General features: G+C 39.2%; 1 protein-coding gene across 1 annotated transcript in view; it reads left to right on the top strand.

Annotated features, from left to right (window-relative positions):
• Positions 1–4,020: 4,020 nt before the first annotated feature.
• The window catches only part of lamc1 (laminin, gamma 1), a 57,981-nt gene continuing 40,849 nt past the window's right edge, over positions 4,021–21,152 (top strand). The window contains exon 1 of the mRNA XM_048989537.1: positions 4,021–4,635. Within this exon, the coding sequence (XP_048845494.1) occupies positions 4,263–4,635 (373 nt within the window). The 5' untranslated portion in view covers positions 4,021–4,262. The remainder of the gene's footprint in view (positions 4,636–21,152) is intronic.

Raw genomic sequence — 21,152 nt, 5'->3', positions numbered from 1 at the left:
CTGTGCGTGTCAGAAAGGTAAGTCAGCAAGCAAGAGTACCATCTGTTATCACTAACAGGTCCCACAAGACTGGCCCTGTCTGACTGCAGCCATGTCCTCACTAAAATGCCACACTGAACACTAAGGCAATTGGACTATAACGATCTGCTGGCTCAAAAGCCAGCCGCTGGGGAAGAGCGTATATCACTACAAAATGCAGGCAGAAATAGTTTTGCTAGGACTTGCAAGACACCTAATAAAGCATGTAAGTTTAGGAATTTTATTCAGTTTATATATTGAAATACGTGATTTTATACTCTGGTTCCTTGAGTTGTCTAAGTTTTGATTCCTCTGTACAGCAATGGGCTCAGTGCATTGTAAAGGTGGGCAAGACGCTGGAATGCAAAAGCAGATGTGCAGCAGGTGACCTTCAGAATGCAAAGGCACAACCCAAAACCAGTTTATCAGTCAAACTGTACTATGTGTCCTTAAAACAGACAACAGTTTTGAACTTCAGAGAGAAAAGATTCATGACTTTTTGAGCCAAATGAGCTTCTGTAGGGAGCTTGGGTCTATCTCCAAGGTTGCAGCTTTTTGCAAAATGGTGATCCTGTAGTACCAGCAACTCTGAGTAAGGTAGTCAATCCTGAAATATCCCTGAATAGAAACCAGACAGAGGAACTCTGCTGATAACTGACTGTGATTGTAAAAACAGCCCTGGGCAAACCATGGTAAGGAGACAATCAGGGGCGTAGGGGGTTGGAAGGGGTATTTAGGCTTATGTCCCCACCTTCTTGAGCTGGTGCACCTCCCATAATCCTTTGATGTCTAGTAGCAAAGCTCAGGGCACTGGAGTTGAGTACAAAGCTTGAAAAAAAGCTAAAAAAAAAAAAACTAAGCTTCTGCACAGGAAGGAACTCATTCCAATCATTGAGTTGCACCCTGGCTGTCCCAACAAGGAATAACGTATTTAACCCGCCCTGGGCCAAATACCGATGCAGGTAGTGGCTATGACAGCCAATCAGTCGGAAACAGATAATAAAACAAAGACCCAGTGCTTTTTTTTCTCAAAATCACACAGGGGGGCTAATGACAATGTCTGCTCACAGTAAGAGAAAAAACTGCTCTCATACAAATTTCTATACATGTTCGCATGATCTTTATTTTCTTGGCCTAATATGTAGAATATTTTAATGTACTTATTGTCATATAAGGTCTACTTCACATACACAAGCAATCAGAATCAGAATATCTTCAAAACTATTTATTGTCATTCTATTGATACAGGTTATTCTGTTTATGCTGATATACCATTATTAATTAACATTGTCTACATACAATCAGGCACCATGTCTCTTTGTTACTCATTTTGTTACTTTGTTACTCTCTGTATGTCGCAATGTGGTCCTGGAGTAGTATTACTTTGTGGCACTGTAAACCTGTTTATGGGTGGTATGACAATAACGCCCACGAGGCTTGACTTGAATATTTTTCTGTAGTTTGCATTATTTATATAGCTAATTTAGGGGTCACCAGGAGTGTGAATTCACTTATTGTTCTATCTCTACAGTGACATAAAAATGGCAACATTTCTGACTGCAGTGTGGCATATCAGTTAATGTAGCTAAATTCTCTTTAATTGTTGTAAAGTATTTGTAATCTACAAGTTTTAATAATAATGCATGTTGCACATTAAGAAAATATACCACAAAAACACATCTAATAAGTATGTGATTGATGTAATTGAATATATATCACATATGAATATTAAAATAAAAGAAGACATATTTACAGCTGATTATATATTAGTCAAATAATCATTACATTCTGCTCTCATTTACAACTTACTTCAGTTTACAGGGACTGAAAAAGAACTTATCTTTTAAATTTTTTTGATTGATTGAAATTACTTATAGCATGTTGGACTGGGGGGGCGGCATGGTGATGCAGTGGTTAGCACTGTCGCCTCACACCTCTGGGACCCGGGTTCGAGTCTCCGCCTGGGTCACATGTGTGCGGAGTTTGCATGTTCTCCCCGTGTCGTCGTGGGGTTTCCTCCGGGTACTCCGGTTTCCCCCCACAGTCCAAAAACATGCTGAGGCTAATTGGAGTTGCTGAATTGCCCGTAGGTGTGCATGTGTGAGTGAATGGTGTGTGAGTGTGCCCTGCGATGGGCTGGCCCCCCATCCTGGGTTGTTCCCTGCCTCGTGCCCATTGATTCCGGGATAGGCTCCGGACCCCCCGCGACCCAGTAGGATAAGCGGTTTGGAAAATGGATGGATGGATGTTGGACTGGCAAAATGAAATACATATTTCTAGAACATGCTATAAGCCATCATTGGAGGTGGGTAATCTATACAGGGCTCTTGGTAATTAAACTGCTTTTATATCTTTTGAATCTCACCCTTAATTCTGTGTGTGTACAGACATTCTCTTCATTTCTTTGTGGATTTCTTCTGTATATTTCCAAGTTTTGTCATGCAGTTAAAAAATGTGCAGTTACAAGAACTGATGTCTCAGTCAGGTGTGAAACAGCATAATATCTAGAATTAAGCCAACTCAAAAGTAATAATAACAATAATTAGCAAACCACACACCTTAAACAGGCGTATGAAGTGCCAGTTGATTTAGCAGTGTTATTACAATACAAAATGCCATTACTTATTTTTTACTCAGCCTTGAACACTATAGGATAAGGCACATAATTGCTTGTGGATGATACTGTATTTATAACCATGTTGTCCGCATTGACTTGATAGACGTGCAACTCACGGGTATATTTTTTATTTTGTAAGCATATCGAATACTGCCATCTACAGGCTGATCAGCACCTTTCCTCTGCACTTGTATTAGATAGAGTAATCCAGTCAAGTACATTGGTGAATGTCCATCCATCCATCCATCCATCCATCCATCCATCCATTTTCCAAACCGCTTATCCTACTGGGTCACAGGGGGTCTAGAGCCTACCCTGGAAGTAATGGGCATGAGTAATAAAAATAAGAGAAGCACGCAGCAATATTGAACTAATTCAGAATAGCTACCATATAAACACAAATGGACGACTCTGTAGTCACCTGTCATAGCACTAACATTATAGATCACTGATTTTCATTCCGTGATTTTTAATAACTGATTCAAATCAAAAGTAAAAGATCGCTTTAAATAAGATTTTATATTGCCTTGTATGTAGCTGTGTGTCCTACGATAGACTAACACCTTTCTTCCAGGGTGTGTCCTTTTCTTGCTGGGATAGCTTCCAGGTTCACAGCAACACTGGATGCCAGAAGCAGTTAAAAATGGATAGATATTTGGTTTCAGTACCGCCCCAAGAGGATGTTTTGACTGAATGTGTTGCATAATACACCACATAAGGGTTGGATTGGCTCACATATAAGACACATCACTTCAAACCTATTTATTAAAAACTAACATCGACAATAAATGCAATACTAGGCTGAATATCTCACTTATTTTGCAAACTTTATATATTATATAAACATATACCAGATTTATTTTCTTTTAAGATTCACCTGAAATTTATAAACTGACAGCGACAATTGAATTTCCAAGTAAAAATTAAAGCATTAAATAATTAACCACACTGGATTTTCTCTGGTTCAACTTAACGAGCAACTCCTTAACTACTATAAATCACTATATTCAACTGATCAGTAAAGTTATAATTCCCAACATCGAGTAAATTACACAGAAGTCGCTAAAAATGTTATCGTTTACGTTTTTGCTAGCAAGTATGTATTTGTCGCTAAATGTTTGAATCGGTTCAAACGTATAAAAATAAAAATACAGAAACACAGACATACTATCATGCTGCGCAATGATCACCTAAGCTAAACTGGAGAGGATTAACATTCGCATTAATAAGACAACATGACATAGTACATTTGTTACTTTTAATTTTAGCTTTTCACTTTCTCGTCTCGTATGTCCGCCGTTTCTATTCCAGCAAGGACACCGGCAGGCCGCCGCTGTTTGCTCCCGGAAGTGGGCGCTGCTCCCTCGCGCTGCGTACTGCGCATGTCAGCGCTATCAAGGGTGTAGTCGTACCGACTCCTGCAAGAAGCTGAGGACTTTCATGGCCGTGGACGTGTAGTGCAGAGTGAACCAGGGGGATCAAAAGAAAGAAAAAGACCTGGGAAAGAGTGAAAACGCGATTATTAATCACGCATCTCCGATGACTTTTTAGGAAACTTTTTAGTTAATTCCGAACAAAGTTTTAGTTGGCATAAGTCATTAGTCTGACTTTGCATTCAAACTTAAAAATGGGACGCTTACTGCACGTTTTGACTGTGTTCATTTATTTGGCTGTACACGGCCATGGTGCTATGGATGAGTGCGTGGATGACTCAGGGCAGCCTCAGCGATGTATGCCCGAGTTTGTCAACGCCGCCTTCAACGTTACCGTGGTGGCAACCAACACATGTGGGTCTCCCCCCGAAGAGTACTGCGTGCAGACCGGAGTCACCGGAGTTACCAAATCGTGCCACATCTGCAATGCCAGGGATCCCCGGCACCACCACAGCGCGGTCTTCCTCACCGATTACAACAACCATGCGGATACCACCTGGTGGCAAAGCCAAACCATGCTGGCAGGCATCCAGTTCCCAAACTCAGTCAACCTCACCCTACATCTGGGTAAGAGCCGCCGCTCTTTGTACCGCACCTCTATGAGTTATCAAGCCAGATAGATAGTTAGGAAAAGTTAACCAAAGTAATAAATAGCCGGCCTTTAAATGTTATTCGAGAAAGTGAAGTGTCAAGTTTGTTTTCCGAAAGAAAACTTGAAAATTAGGGTTTTAATCTCATGATCTGTAACTTTCTAACACCTGGTTAGTCGCGAGTAAACTTTTCCCAGCTATCGCTATACGTTCCTGCAGATGCGTTATAGTTTGGTCAGAAAACTAGCTTGTAATCTTGACGGTTACTTGTAAGCCTTTAATTTCCGTAGTGGTCTTAATATGACCATCTGATTTAATCACACGGGTTTTTATTTTCATGCCATCCGATCGCGAATTATTAGGTTAACCTGGCCCAACTAATGCGACCAAAAGTTTGTGAGTGCAAATGGCGGAAAGTAGTCTGTGGTGTGTGGGAGTTTGGAATCTGGCCTAGCTGTATCCATAGTTTTATCTTCAACAAAGCATGTGCATTTGAGAAACACGTTGAAATCACTGTTGATTAAATGGTAACAGCCGCTTTGAAACATTTTTCCCCCAGGGAAAGCCTTTAAGACCTGATGACCGGGGGGAGGGGCGGTGTGAGAAGACTGGGTTATGAGATATGAGTGATTGCGCTGCATTCCTTCACATGGGTTTTTTTTGGGGGGCAGGACGCTGCCCATTAAGAGTGTAGCCGATCCAAAAGCGTGGGAAATTACAGCCCCGGCATGAGAGCGTGTGAATGGGGATCTCCCTGTGTGCCTGTCGTGTAAGACGTGCAACAGTTGTCTGTCCGATTGCCGTGTTCTTGGTTTGCAGAACACTAAGGATTCGTTGTTAACACGATCGGTGCTAATAAATCAATTTCTCTCAGTAACTGTCTAGTTTTCCCTTTTTTAATGCTTCATGTCTTGTATAACTTATTCATGTTCACATGAAAAAGGAGCATAATTTTAGACAGGTTAGCTGATGGGAGAATTTTTCCCTCTCCCCCAGCCCTTCTGCTCAAAATCTTTTTCTTTCTGTATGGTCATAGTTGGTGTACTATATTGCGGAGGGAAACGTTTTGGTTTATTTTCCTGTAATGTCATTGCATTTCTAAATGTGATTTTGGTTTTTGCTTATATAGTTTCATATGTCTAAGTACTAAAGTTACAATGTTCTTCCCACTTGTGTGAAAAAAATATTTCTGGGAAAAAATATTAAGCATGTTATACTTTTGCCCTTGTGTGTAGGATTGAATAATGGGTACGTAGATTCAGCCAAGATGGCGTCCAAACTTTCCAGGATTTATAATCTTTAAGTGTTGTCGTATATGTATTTCAGTACTTGCAAGCGTCCAAGAAATACTTTAAACTGTTTTAGCTAGGGTCAGAATATACACATTCTATGCTATTTCTTTCTAACTTTCAAATAAACTGATATATGATGCTTGGTAGTACTGCTAGAATGTATTCAGGGAGCTGTATCTGAACTCCAGGTTAGTACGCAAATACTATTTAGTTTTAGATGGTAAGTGAATGGAGGTCATTTTCCTGCTTTAACTGCTGCTTGCATATTTGTTATCCAAGTCATGGTTAAAAAAAATTTTTGCACTAACATCAGTGAATCTGAACTGCTTTAAACCATGTTTCCATATGCAGGGTTTACTTTTATAGGGTAACCATTGTAGTGTCTGATTGTGAAATGGCTACAAGAATGAGTAAAGAGTTCTTTACATCCTAAGAATATATATTTTGTTGGCGCTACACTTGAATGGGCACAGATAATGTAATAGTACACTCTAGTTAATGTATTATTTCATCCGAAACGGTGTTACATACCCATCTCATGTTTGTTCATCATTAATCAATCATAATGGTTTGTGGATTTAATTCTGTTGATGATGATCTACTTAAGTAGTAACTGAGCTACTAAGTTACTTGTGCCCCCTTAAGTAAACAATGATAAAGTAATGGTAACACTGTACCACAGTTTTTTGTTCTTTCATATAGAGATACTAGTGAATCCTTAACTAACCTGAATTTACCTGTTTGAATTCTGTCAAATATTTAACATTTAAAAATGGAAAAATTAAATGTGTGAAAATAATTATTGATGAAATGTAACTAAAACATCATCGAATGTGGATCAGCAACACGGGTAAAATACTGATAAACAAATGAATTCTGATTCGTATTGCTGGTGGTAGGAAAACATAGTAATCTAGAATGGTTCATGAGTCGACAACCAGCTTTAAGAATTTAGGATAGTTTTTACATCTTGGTAGATTAAATGTAGTATTCATAAGCTTTATAAAGCATGGTTATGTGGGAATTCCATAAATTTAGTATGGTTTCCGATATGTATTTCCCAGCTCTGCTCTCACATTAGTGCTGCTTTACTGAATGAACTATACATCAAGTATACCTCTGTGTCATCCTGTTAGCCTCAGCAACCACGTCAAGGTCCAGTCTGTTCCTTTTGCAGTATATGTGTCTGCTCTGCAAATATCACTGAGGTTCTGAATGCATGTTTTGAAGGCTTCTGCTATGCGACTTGCCTTGTTTCCGCTTGTTTTATTCTTGGAGTTGAGAAGCTGTAGTTGAACAATGAGCTTGGTTTATGCTTGTTTGGGGTAAGAGTGCTGGGATGTAGGCAATGTAAGATGAAAACTGTGAAACTGCTCTGTTGTAGCTGATTATCCGAGGGTCGCTTAATTATAAGGTGCTTTATTTCTATGTACAGAAATAAAACTGTACAGTTTGTTGGTGGGGGGGGGGAATATAGTATGGGAGGAGTTTTTATGAAGACATGGAATATAACCCTATGTTCTCTGGCCTAGTGAAACCCTATAGATTCCCAAGCAGCATCAAAGGCCATGGTATAAGTACCCACCTGCTACAAATTATACCAACCTAAAAAGGGGAGACCTATTGTTAGGTGCTGAAAGGTATGATCTTGGCTCAGGAAGCATGTATTTACACAGGATATAGCCCCCAGCTTTACAGACGTTCAGGCAGGTGTGAGATCTCATCTAAAAATCCAAAGGGATCACTGAGGTCTTCATCTTTTGTTTCTCAGCAAGCTCATTGGCTGTTGGTCAGAGTAGGAGTGGAGATCATATCTGTAATCGATTTTAAGAAATACATGCCTAATAGTTGTATCGTGAAATTTGTACTTGTTGATTATGTATGAAGATAAGCCAGTTTCAGACCAGAGATTTTAGCTGCACAAGCTCTGCTGTTGCATTCTTTGGTGTTGAAACACTCTCAAATGTCATCAGAGTGGATTTTAGCTTGGCAAAAGTTGTCAGGATGCTCCTAGTTTGACATCCTGTGTGGTAGACAAGCCAAAAAGGTGTTTTATCATCTGCATTTTTCCAGGGATTGTACTTGTGCGTTTTTTTTTTTTTTTTTTTTTTTAATTCTCAGCTCTCACAATCTGCCCCAAGACAGATGTTTATCTGTGAATCCCCACCTTCAGCCTGCTTTGTCACAAAACTACTTGCGTTGCTGTCTTCCTTTCAAAGGCTTTGCTTTATCTTCTTTAATATGAGGCCCTCTGAACATTCAAAAGTTTGTGTAAAGGCAGGTTTATGTGTGGATATTCTAATTTTGAAAATTCCCTTTAGATCTTTCTTAAAATGGCAATAGCCATTTTTTTGGTGAGTTATTTTGAACTTCTGGCACCTAGAAAATTGTTGTACACCATGCACTTCAAATCCAATTCCCCCTTTGACTGGCTAGACGTGTTTCAGGGATGAAAACATGGTTTTTAGATGGACTTCTGTGAGACTAAATGGTGAGATGGTTAGTTTGTGTGCCCACCCTCCTGAGGTGATATTCAAAATATTCTGGATGTTCGTCCCTGTCGATTTTGTGTATTTGTATTTCCCTGTAAGTATCCAATACACAGTTCCTTGATTTTTATGGCACCGCTCTTAGCGCTAGGCTAATTAATAAAAAGGTTGTCATGTTTTCCGTTGGGTTGTTACGGCTTAGCAGTGACCAGTGTGTGGTCTCCTATGCTAGTTCAGCCCTGCTGGATGCCAGCATGTGATAATTGGTGCTGACAGATGTGAGATGTTTACCATTGTGTTTATTGCTTTAATGTTGTTTTATTGTTAACTGAAAACCTTGCCATGGTAGTGTGAATTTCACAACTCGCAGGATGCCTACTCTTTAATGGACCATGGAAGGCCTGGAAAAACCATGATTGGTGCATTTCAGGACTAATTATTTAATTGTATCTGTGGTTATGTATTACGTGTAATTAAACATATTGTACAAAATGCTGTGCAATGTAAATGCAAATTACGATGTTTCTTGCATGTAGTGCTAATTTGGCCTTTTGTTTGTTAGAAATTAGTTCTTCCTAACATTAAATTCATCCTTATCTCTCTTAGATTAAAAATGTCTTTGCATGAAACCACAATAGTGTTGGAATCTTATATTAGTTTGTTAGACATTTTTCATGTCAAGTATTTTTATACCTGAATTTCCATATATTTGGAATTGTTCATATAAGTTATGTAATGTTATTGGTAAATTAACAATGATCATATGATCTCAGATGCGTTTGTCGTAATGATTTTATAAGACACAGTACAGCTTATGATGATATATCCTCATTTTGGACTCACTTCACAAACTGCACCATAGCAAAGCAATTATATGTTTTGGGTCTTTTTTTAATTGTGAAGAAGAATCTGTCAAACTATGACCTGAAACCGGGTCGGAAAGCATCAGACGAGAGTCATCGCACTTTGTCTCTAACTCGAGGCCAACAGCTGAGCTCAGCTGTTTGGGAATATTTTCATGACGGACATTGTTTGTGGGGAGCTCTTGATGGCTACAGGTGGTTCCCATAAACCTGGAATATATGTTCATGTCTTTGGGATCATTTTATATATTTTTGTACAATTTATCTAGCCTCCAAGCTAAATGCTAGCACTAAACACTTTGACCACTTCTTGCTTAATGGTAAGATACCATTGTTTACTACTATATGTAACTTTGCATTCATTTTTTTTTTCTGTTCTCAGTCTATTTTATACAAAAGCCCACAATGCGATTTTAGGAATAGCTCAGTAGTATATCATAAATATGATAAATTTGAATAAGTTACTCTTATAATGTAATATCTTAGCAGCCCAGTTTTGTTGATTTCTGTGGTAGTCGGTTCAGAACCCAGCAATTGTTAACTGAAAGCGCTTGCTAATCTTGGTTGTATGTATGATTATTTTATAACTATTTTGTTAGGAAAAACAGCTAATTAAAATTTCCAGCTAATTAAAAAGCCAAGCTTCTGCTTTCCTTTTACTGCTGTCGTTCTCTTCCTATTGGAACAACAAAGGGGTTTCTTCACTTTGTTGTGACATTCCTGTCTTTGTGCAGTAGGCTTAAGACCCCCCCCCCCCCCCCCCCCCCGCAGTGCTTCCAGCCTATTCTACCTGTACAAATTTGAAGGTCTGTTTGGAGACTTTGCGCCTCAGCATTCCTCACCCCTCCCCCCTCCACCTTTTTAAATATACTAATCATTGGACCTTCATACAAGCTGGCATTCGTTTGTTTTAAAGCACGCAAGACCGATTTCAGGAAAACATTAAGAACAATCAGCAGAAGCCCTACATATTTCTGGAGGGCAAGATATTTATTAAGTGTTTGCTGCATTTATTTGGTTACAGCAGTAATCAAGTTGTACTTCATACAGTTTTGAGCAAGTTTTGCATGTTTTATGCTCCATATTTATAACTTAACTGTTGTATAAACATGGATCATATTGCCATACAAAAGTTCTAGTTGGCATTAATGAAATTTAGCTTGGGACCTTCACTAAGAACTGGCAAATCGACTTTCTATTTCTTCAGCTTCTTAATGGCTTCTGATTTCTAAATGAAAAGTCAGGATGTCTTGACAGACATTTCTGAAGAATGGAACAACTCTGATAATTATCCTTGGTATCTCAGCTCCTCTGTCGCCCTTTTTGTTTGCCGTCTTTATCGGTGCCATAATGTATCTCCACATTCCACAGCTTGCTTATAATTTTTCAGGTAACTGGCCGTTCATTTCGCATTCACTCATTTAGCTGACGCGTTTGTCCAGAGCGACATATGTGAAGGGCAAATGGGCTTGGTTGCTTGTGTGAATCATCAGACATTGTCAGAAAAAAATAGATTTGCAGCCTGTACTCGAAGCAGTATCTTGACTTATTCTGTTGCATGGGTACTGCCATGTGGTTAATATTTCACCTCTTTCCTGTCCCCACTAGCTTTATGTTGGGAGGTGGTTAATGGTATAGCAAAGTAACACAAGACCTTTTGCCTGGAGGTTTTCTTCAAATAATAAAATAGTATGGTTGCAAACAAAATGATAAGACAAAAGTGTTTCCTGTGCTGAATTCCTGCTCTTCTTGGCAAGTTGCGCCATGTGATGAGCTCCATTTGGAGGTTATACTGTCCCGCATCGCTGCTTTTTGTTTGTTTTTCAGTGGGATTTCCCCTGTTGAGTTCAGCTGCCATGTTAACTCCTCCTGTCAAACTATTCTGCCATGTTAAGATGAAAGACTTTTGACACCAGTTGATGAATAGGATTTGCAGTATGACATGGATTCTGCCTCTTTGCTTATTCCGAGGCCCACAGATACCGTGTAGGTGAATTTTCCAGCAATGAATGTTTTAAAATCGACTCCAGAAACTCGCCTCTAACAGGCAAGATTGCCCTCAGTCCAGATTCTAGCGTGCCTATAGCCTTTTTGTACTCCAGAGGAGTGTGATCCCTCTTGAATATTTCTGCCTCTGCAGGGGTTTATGCGTTCTTATAGCTTCCATATAGCTTAGCCTCTGAAGCAATATGTGAAAGATTGATGTGCTAATCGTAATGTCATTACTGGTGTAATGACTCGTGTGTTGAACAAAGTGTAACATCTGAATGAAGCAGAAATTAGTCTGTCTGTCACTGCATCCATACTGTTACTTTTTCATAAAAAAAGACATTAGTCTCAATTTTTGTCTCTTATCCACACTACTCTTTCAGCCACCAAAAAGACGCACATGAAAACACTCCAGGTTGCACACTTCTGAAAGCTTTTTTAGTGTTACTGTGTGGACAAGTGAAAACAGAGACTTATGAAAACACTGATTCTACAAGTGCCCAGGTTGGTCTGTACCCACGTGGCCCATTTCTGATTTAATCTGGCAAGTTACACCCTCTCAATGTCTGATTAATCACCTGTACCACACGGAAGTAATCAGTATTTGTGGATGTGACATGGCGGACATGGAGGAGCTGCGTCCACAGGCGTTTTCCTTGTGACTGACCTGTATGTAGCTAAATAGCTTGTTATTCAATGTGACTGCTGCGAATTGGTGCAAAAAGACACTAATTTACCTATCACTGTATCAATGCACGTATGCCCAATGTAGACTAATAGCTATGTCATATCTGTTTTTGCTCATTTCACTGTGGCTGAAAATGCTTTCAAAATTTGACTGGGAAAATGCCTGTGTAGATGTAGATTGATCTCATTTGAAACCTGAGTTTTTAAACAACAATGTAGCAGTGTGGATGTAGTCTCAGTCATTCCATGGAGTGCCTGCAGATAATTACCGCAGTTTTTCACCAACCACTGTTATACAAAGGAAATGTAGTTGCGTTTTTGACGAGACTTGTTGGCAAACGCCTGACGTGTGTCAGGATGCTCAGCTTCTGCTTCACCAAACCATCTGAATGCAGCTTCCATGACGTCACGTGTCGTTAATGCTCACATAGCTTTTGCAGCTGCATCACCGCTCTCCCAGCTATGATTAAAAAACAGACTGCTGTTAAATTAATTTCTAGTGGGATTAAAGTTTGTTTGAGTTACACTTATGAGCCCTTGAATTTTTCAGCCTAGCAGGTCTTGTTTTTTGGCAAACCGTAGATGTATTCCTTCAGCGCTGTGATGATCCCGGAAGCAATGGGCACGAGGCAAGGAACAACCCAGGATGGGTTTACATGATTATACAATTATAATGTTTGATATTAATGTATGTTACGGGATGTTATGATGTTAAAGTGTACTTGTATGCTGCTTATGAATGTTCTATGAATGCATTATGAAGGTGCACTTAATATAAAGCGTTACCAGGATGGTTGAATAAAAGGTGTCTTCTGAACTCGGAAGAACGATTTCTGATGTCGTTCCTGTGGCCAGGCTTGTTGTATGCCGGTGCTAAGAGGGTATCTAAATGAAGAGCTTCTCTGTGTGTTACTGGAATGTTCTTATGCCCAAGGGGCTGGAGTTTCTTCATTTCATAATGTCCAGTTCTGATTTAGCTCTGGTGCCTTCTCATAATTCCTAGGAAGAAAAATCATTTGCTATAAACAATTCTTTAAACATATTACATATTGAAGGATTCGACCGGTGAGGGTAGCTAGCTGACTTTGTTTAAAAAGACGTTAAGAATTGGACTTGGCAGGTTGGGACTGACGCCAGTGCTTGTTTGGAAGGAAGTGGGGGAGGACATGTGGCTTGGCTGCATTTCACTGACTGTTTATGCAGCTGTTGGTTGTAGAATTGTAGCCCTGAAAATCTCAAGCAGAGATTGCATGGGAATTTGCTTGCTTATTTATTTCCTGTGGATTTCATAGCAACGTTTACTGCATTAGCTCAGCGTCTTTCCGTATCGTTGTGTTCTGAAGGAGATCTGTGGAAGACATAAGGCTCAGGCTCCTCTCCTTTTCCTATCATATGTTTCCTGTCATTAAATGTTGTGGTATGTTGACCATGCCATGGAGAGTCCCAAACTTCAATATGCTTGGGGGCAAATATTTTATGTTTAGTGTTTTATTTAGGGGTGTCATAATGCATAATTGTATTTATGAGTGACAGCATGATAGCACATTTATAGTAAGTGACACAGAGTCCCATGTAGCTCCTGACAAATGTAGTGTGACAAAATGGGTGACACGTCACTCAATAACAGTTTGATAGCGTAAGACTAGATTTAATGTGACTGAGCAAGGCTTGTCATATTGTAAGTAGTTGAGGTTTGAGGTGTGTGTGTGTGATATCTGTTTAAGGGCAGTAATTATAGAATGTCACACTACAGTGGTTTTAAATGTATCTTATCTGCTGATATTGCAAAATTCTAACCCTCAACTTGGGTTCAGCACTTGGTGAATCTAGTTTGATTTCAATTTTGAATAACTTTTTTATACTGTTACTTCACATGATAAATCCAAAAAAACAAGCGCATGTTTTGAGAATTGAGCAGGTCTCCTTCCAATGCAAATCAGAGTGGCCTCATGGGATTTTAGTCAAACAGATGTTCCAACATATCTCCAAGGCATATGAAGGAGAAGTCGTGCAGAGATCGCTATGCCCACACATCAAAAGTCAAAGCAGCCATTGTTCATTCCCTAGGAGGAATGTGGTGATGTCATAGGAGGAAACTTTTATTCACAAGTAGGAAAGGCCAGGGGCCTTGGGAATTAGGCTGTGACACTCTTTTCAGAACCTTCAGGTTAGTCTGCCAAGCAGCTTCTTTTTGTCTTGTGAATTTCATGAAGGAAAATAACCCTACACCTCCCTCAGTTTATCATTTCTATTGTTTGGATGTTTTGATTCTTGGCAGAAACACTGCCAAATGTTTTCACCTTAAGATATCTTGGGAAAAATAAATAGGCCCATTCCCACCACAGGAACTTTTCCCCCCCAGAAATCAGGAACTGTTCTTGTGTTCCCACTACCGGAACTTGGCCCGATTTTAGTTCCTCAGAGCTGGCTCCTGAACATTTTTTAGTTCCTGCTCTGGAGTAGGTACCTATCGCTCGACTGGGAACTACTGGGTGAAGCTTACAGCAATGAACTTTGCAAATTGATTCACCACAAACACTGGTGACAACTTGGAAGTTATGCAGAAGTGTTCGGAAAAGAAATCAATGTAATGGAGCAAAGATTAGGCAGATGGGATAATTTAGTATGGCAATTACATCACATGCATTACTAAGTATACGTTTTGCTTGACTTCATATGTCTGCATCAGAAACTTCAATAGATAAGCAACATACAAACCAACATACCATGGTCGGGCGATATGGTTGGAAAAACAATATCTTGATATCTTTGGTCATTGTGTCGATATTCGATGTTAAATTTAAATATTTGCAAAATTCCTCTAAAATACTTTTTAAAAGTCAGGATAGAAAGTCAAAATGAATTAAGGTTTTCTTTATTCAAAGTAGTGTTTCCTAACTGGAAAACATAAAAATGCATCTCTGCTGAACATCGCATGTGCACCACGGTACATTACTGCCTGCGCCATCATTGCTTTACTTATTCTTGCACTGCCCGCTCTGTTTGTCCTGCCATTTTAGGGCAAACCATATTGTCTATATTTACAATAAATAAATAGAATTGATATAAAGAGACCTTTTTACATACAATTTGGCTTTATAGTGTATCGAATATAAGATATAAATTTGATATACTGCCCAGTCCTACAGCGTACGTACATCCATTCACCCATTTTCCAAACTGCTTATCCTTCTGGGTCGTGGAGCCTATAGCTTCCGGTATGAGGCGGGGAACAACCCAGGCCATCCCATCACAGTAACTCCAATTAGCCTCAGCATTTCTTTGGACTTTGGGGGGAAACCGGAGTAACCGGAGGAAACCTCCCGACAACATGAGGTGAACATCATTAGATTGAGAGGAATAAAGTTACGTCGTTTTTTTATTTTGTGGAAAACAAAAGATTGATCAACTGGCCAGATTTAATATCAAAGTATAAATGTGTCACGGGTTGTATAAAAAGACTGTGTAGCTTGAATCAAAATGGAACACTATTTGTCCTGAAATTTCAGACCATACAGTTGATCCCTTGAATTAACTAACAAATAACTAACAAAACAACTTGTTCATCCTTCATTGTTATGGGGCGGTGGAGTAGTTTCCTATAAAATTTATGTATGAAGTTTAACCTGCAAGTGTTTTACGTCTCCCATGCTTGTTTAACATAAAGGTCATAGTTTCTGATGTGCAGTGGGAATGCGACACACAAAAGTGGCAGGGAACTACAACAGTTCCCAGTTGACAGCCCAGGAACTCAGAACCAGGAACTACTTTCCTAAACTTCCATGGGAAAGTACCTATTGTCATTCATATCAATCAAGTTTCCACTGACAGATGCAATTAAAAAATTTCTGGAGTTCACTATTTGAGAAAGGCTTTTGCAAATATGTATTTGAGCTTTAATGAAGGTCAAACTTCATATTAGGCACTTTCACACCACAGAGACTTTTCAGGAAACTGAACCTTTTTCCGGAACCAGGAACTTTTCACATTCACACTGCAGGAACTCTGCTCGATTGTAGTACCTTGGAAGCACTTCCGGAAACTTTTTTTGTTGGTTCCTTCTCCAGACTAGGTACTTTTTGTTCAAATATGAATGCGTGGGGAGCCGCTTACAAAGAACTTGCTGATTGGTTGACCACAAGCATTGATGCTAACTTGAAAGTTATGTAGAAGGGCAGTGAAAAGATAGCGGAGCAAACATTCAGCTTATGGAATTATTTTTGTATCTTCTACATTTATTGCATTAATCAGTACCTTTTTGTTTACCTTTTTCCATATTTCTGCATCGGAAAATCCAAATAACCACTGTACGTTTGTGTAATATCGCAGGTGCCAGCAGTGACACTTGCCAGTGCTTATTAGCAGAATAACGTTACATTGTTTTTTAGTTAATTTGAAGAATAATAAGGTCATAGATTATAAATGACTTGTTTACCCTCCATTATTTTGATGTGGGGGTGTAGTTTTCTTTGAAAATGTATGAAGTTTAACCTGCAAGCTTTCTTGCATCTCCTGGGCTTATTTGACACTAAAATCCCAGTTCCAGTTTTGCAGTGTAAAAGCAACACACCAAAGTAGCCAGGAACTACAAATGTTACAGGCTGAGACAGCCCCAGAACGTGTAAACAGGGATCAGGTTCTGTAACTTTGGTGTGAAAAGTTTTTTTTTTGTATTGCAATTCTGATATTAATAATGATATTAAGATTAATATTAATATGAATATATTATCTCCTTCACAAAAATGTAGCAGTCACTGAAAAGCAATTCATATGAATGAATTTTAAGTTTCTGTTGGGTACCTATTAATGGGTATTTTGGTATATTGGAAATGGTGCTGTATTGTCTATTGTAATTTTTCAAAACATGTAGGTAACATGAGAGATCTGCCATTTTCATCTGAGGTAGTATTTGGCTGGTTAGACGATGGCTTCAGCTGGAACTCGTGTGGCTCTTCGAGGTCTGAGAACATTCAGATCTTTTGAGGGCCAACTGCCAGATGGAATCCTAAGGGGAAAAAAACGGGACATAAAGATATAACGATTCACCTGGAAACAGTGTGGCGACCTACTTTTGTCTGTCTTGTCGATTCTTTTCAGAAGCGGCCTGCAGGGCACTTCTTCTTAAGCCGCTTATATTATTTTTGTTTTATTTTTACCGCTGATATCAGGTGAGAACCTCTGGCTTGTGGATTTATTGAACATCAGTATTTTTAACCAGTAGGTAAAGTTCTCTCTTATCTCAACAGGAGCAAACTTAACGGCATGTTTTCACATCTTTTGAATTTCCAATTGTTTATCTTACATTTTTCCCCCATCTCCCTTAACATACAGTCCTGAAAATTTCAGTTTATCTGAACCAGTAATATGTCATTCTTTTATCCATAGTGGATGAGTGTAAAATTTGCATATTACACAAAATTAGTTGGTTATCAGGCACCAACTGAAGAATTATTTTTTGCCTCTAGACTGTGAACTGTAGAAACATGTTAATTATATACATTTGGCACTACTGTACCAAGTCTTCTGATCGACTGCATCAATTAATGTTTCTCTTTTCTGGAAAAATCTCTGAATGTGTTCCTCTAAGCCTGCTGGAAAATGTTTTTCACTCATTAAAGATGGAATTATCAAATGAAAATGCCGTCTGGGATGGCTTCCAGGCCGCCCCCCCTCCGTTGTTGCCCTGTACTGGATACGCAGCTGGGGGATTTGGAAAGGGAGTGGGAGATGGAAAGAGGGGAATCTGGGATTTGGTGGTGCTGCTAGATTCAGGAGCTGTTGAGCAAGAGAGGGAGAACTCTGCTGGAATGCCAAAATGCCATGGAAGTGTGAGGCTAAATCAATCTTAAAACAAGTCTAAAATGGTGAGAAGTAGAAAAGATATTCGTAGTAACCAGCCTAGGTTATTGAATGATTTTTTTGAAATATGCTTTAGTTTTTGTCTTGACCCCATCTTAAGCAGAATGTTCTTTTTTTCCCCTCATTGACACATAATCCAATGTGTATATATAGGTTTTTGCCCTTTTTAGTTGCTCTGGCTGTAAAACTGAAGCACATGATGTAGACTTCTGATGACATAACTTCAGTCTTGCACTGGCTCTAAACCTAAATATTGCAGAAACAAAAGGAGGGGGGTGATTTTCTACTGGATTCAAGTTTATCCCAGCTGTTCGAGTCACGGTTTATTTTGTCCAAATAGATTTTCACACTTTCAAACACATTTTCAGTAACACTTTCAGGTGTCGTGTTCAAATCACCACCCCCCCACCCCCCAAAAAAAAAGAAACTCCCAAACACGCAGTTGCAAAGGATTTATTTTCTTATTTCACAAAATGATCCTTCCAGAAAATTTTCCAACAGCTGTGCCGTTAATGGACAGTTCAGCGGTTGCAAAATAGGAACTAACTAGTGGAAAAAGCTGTAAGACAATGGGAGGGTAACTTTGGGAGTGGGGGGGGGGGCTGCTGCTCCGTCCTGCTCCGGGGCATGATGACATTGTACAAGCCTGAAACAGGTGTGTACATGTGAGAGAAGCCAAAGCAGGAGTTAGGGGTAGCGCTCTGTGCAGGCCTCTGCCGGGGGCCTGACTTCCTGCTGCATCTGCTCTCTGACTTCTGCCTCAAATCCAGCCAGTGGTCTCCAGGTATCCTAAGAAGAAGAAAATATGGGGGAAGCCCTGGTCCAGAGCTGTACAAAGACAGATGGCGACACGTACATGATGTGTGCTAATGGGCAGATTGATCCCTGAGGCTGCGAGTTGGACCATGCTGAAATTGTGTAGGAATTGGCAGAAGGCCTGCGCTCTGCATTCTCAGATGTGAATATAAATCAGCTCCAGATAGGCAGACCTGGTGAGCTTTAGCCCCCACAATATGGTGCCCCTGGCTGCTGCTCACTTCTGTCAATGGGGTGATGGACGCTGCTTGTTAGTTGAAAGTTCTTAAATGTATTTATTAAATTTCACCCCCAGGGCAGTTAATTAATGAATTAATTCATTTTAAAAAGTCGATGAGATATTGATTAGCTACCCGAGGTGTGCTAGTGGTCAAGTGAAAAAATACGTGGGTGATTTTGTATGGTTGCTGGAAATAATGGCGTGATTTTGCCAGAATCTTTGAAATAACTAACAGTAGTTTTGCACCAAGATGAAGAACATTTAAATATCATTTTCTTTGGTAGCCTAAGATTTTTTCACAGTTCTGTTGTCTGTCTATATGTGTTCTTTTGGTTCCAGTTCATCCGGCTGCAGATGCCGCCATCAGCTGAGCTCATCTCTAGAATTATTATCTTCAGCAAATAACCTGACTGATAACGGACAGGTTTGTCACATAACACATTTTAAGACCTCAGTAGTGAAAGCTAATGACATTCTCTAATTTTACCAAGTCCCCCCTCCCTTTTTTAGGTTTCAATTTTTTGATGGATTAAGCTTTTTGCTAAGAAGACTAGGTAACGCTTTACATTAACTACACCTTCATAATGCTTTTATACTGCATTCATAAAGCGTTCAGTACATCGTCATAATGTATTCATTAAGTATTCATAAAACATTCATAAACATGTATGTATACATACATCCTGTACAGCTGTAATATACATTAATAACAAACACTATAATTGTATAATCATGTAATGTTTGTTATTAATGTGTATTAAAACTGGATGTTAGGATGTAAAAGTATACTTGCATGCTGCTTATGAATGTTCTATGAATGCATTATGAAGGTGCACGTAATGTAAAGCGCTACTGAATACTATGTAGTATTTTAATGCTGAAAGATGTTATCATCCTGCTTTTGTATGGCCTAAGCAGTAGCATATACAGAAAAACGGTGTTAACGGAACTGGGCGGGTCTGTATATAGCAGCCCAGACCCACCAATATGATTTTTCCTGCCTTTGCTGGATTGAAGGCTATGCATAAATTCATAAATCCATTTCCAAGCTGTGGTTAGAATGGAAACAGTCAAGCATATCGATGTAAGTGTACATTTGGTGTCCAAGTACAATTGCATTGGGTGAGAGATTTTTGACAGCATCATTACCATTAATTTTAGGTAGCATCATAGCTGGACCTGTGACCTTGAAAGTCTAGCTGTGGTTCTAAAAACACTGAGGACAACTTTTGTCTACTTCAAGGTGTTGGTTTTTCACTGGACTAAAAACTGGTACCAGCACCAAATGACAACGCATGGTGGGGTATTTTGCACTGCATTTGAAAAATGATTGTAGTACAGAGACATTGTAGCACAGGGGGTTAAAGTTTTGCCATAATATTTACATATACTATGTTACTCTGTAGGAAAAAAGCTTAGCAAGCTAAACTCAAAAATTTAATTATTCCTTTTTATAGATGTTTTTTTTATTTTTTTTAAAAAAGAATTTATATCATTGCTATATTTATAACAAAATCACATTGCTTTATGTGTGTTGTATTGGCATTCAACAAAACACGTTTTAATTTATTGTCCTGATTTTTTTAGCTGTATAGGTTCTTATGACCAAATCACGTTTTCCCATTGTTGTTTTGGAACTGTTTTCATGGAGGTGTTTGTTGTATTTCACTGGCAGACTATTTGCATAACCAATCCACATATTGGTTCAAGTTCCTACCCAAAGTACCAAAGAAGTACCCCAGCTGGTTTGGCACTTTCGGTACTGGAACTTTTGGTACCGATACTAGACCAAAAGTCAATGGAAAAGCAAAAGAACAGTACCAAAAGTACGGTATTTGGTGCGGTGGAAAAGTCCCTCAAGAGTCTATGGCTATTTCAGTTATGATAGATGTGTGCTGTCGGGACCGTGCAATGGACATGATATATCTGGGTAAAAACAGTTCTCTATTTTGAAAGATGAATATCCAAAAATTATTTTTGCCTGTATTTGAATGTGAACGGTAGTATTATCTCAACTCTGTTATTGTGGCCATGTAACCCCAGAAGCATGTGACCTTGGAATGGAAGATAAAAGAAACAAGGAGAAGTGCTTTGATATATATGTATTATTTTAGGGGTTATTGGGCAAAGTTTAGTCTGCTCTGTGGGAGTACAGTCTGAAGGCTAGGGAACAACGAGGGCCATTTAGATACAAAATATCCATTTGTGATCCAAAATGAGTCATACTTCATGATCTTCATGTATCTCAGTGGGCTGTATGTCTGGACTTTGGTTTGGGC

This window comes from Brienomyrus brachyistius, chromosome 21, assembly GCF_023856365.1.
Source record: "Brienomyrus brachyistius isolate T26 chromosome 21, BBRACH_0.4, whole genome shotgun sequence".
Taxonomy (NCBI): domain Eukaryota; kingdom Metazoa; phylum Chordata; class Actinopteri; order Osteoglossiformes; family Mormyridae; genus Brienomyrus; species Brienomyrus brachyistius.
The sequence above is the reverse complement of the archived record's forward strand: the minus strand, read 5'-3'. Positions and strand labels throughout refer to the sequence as shown.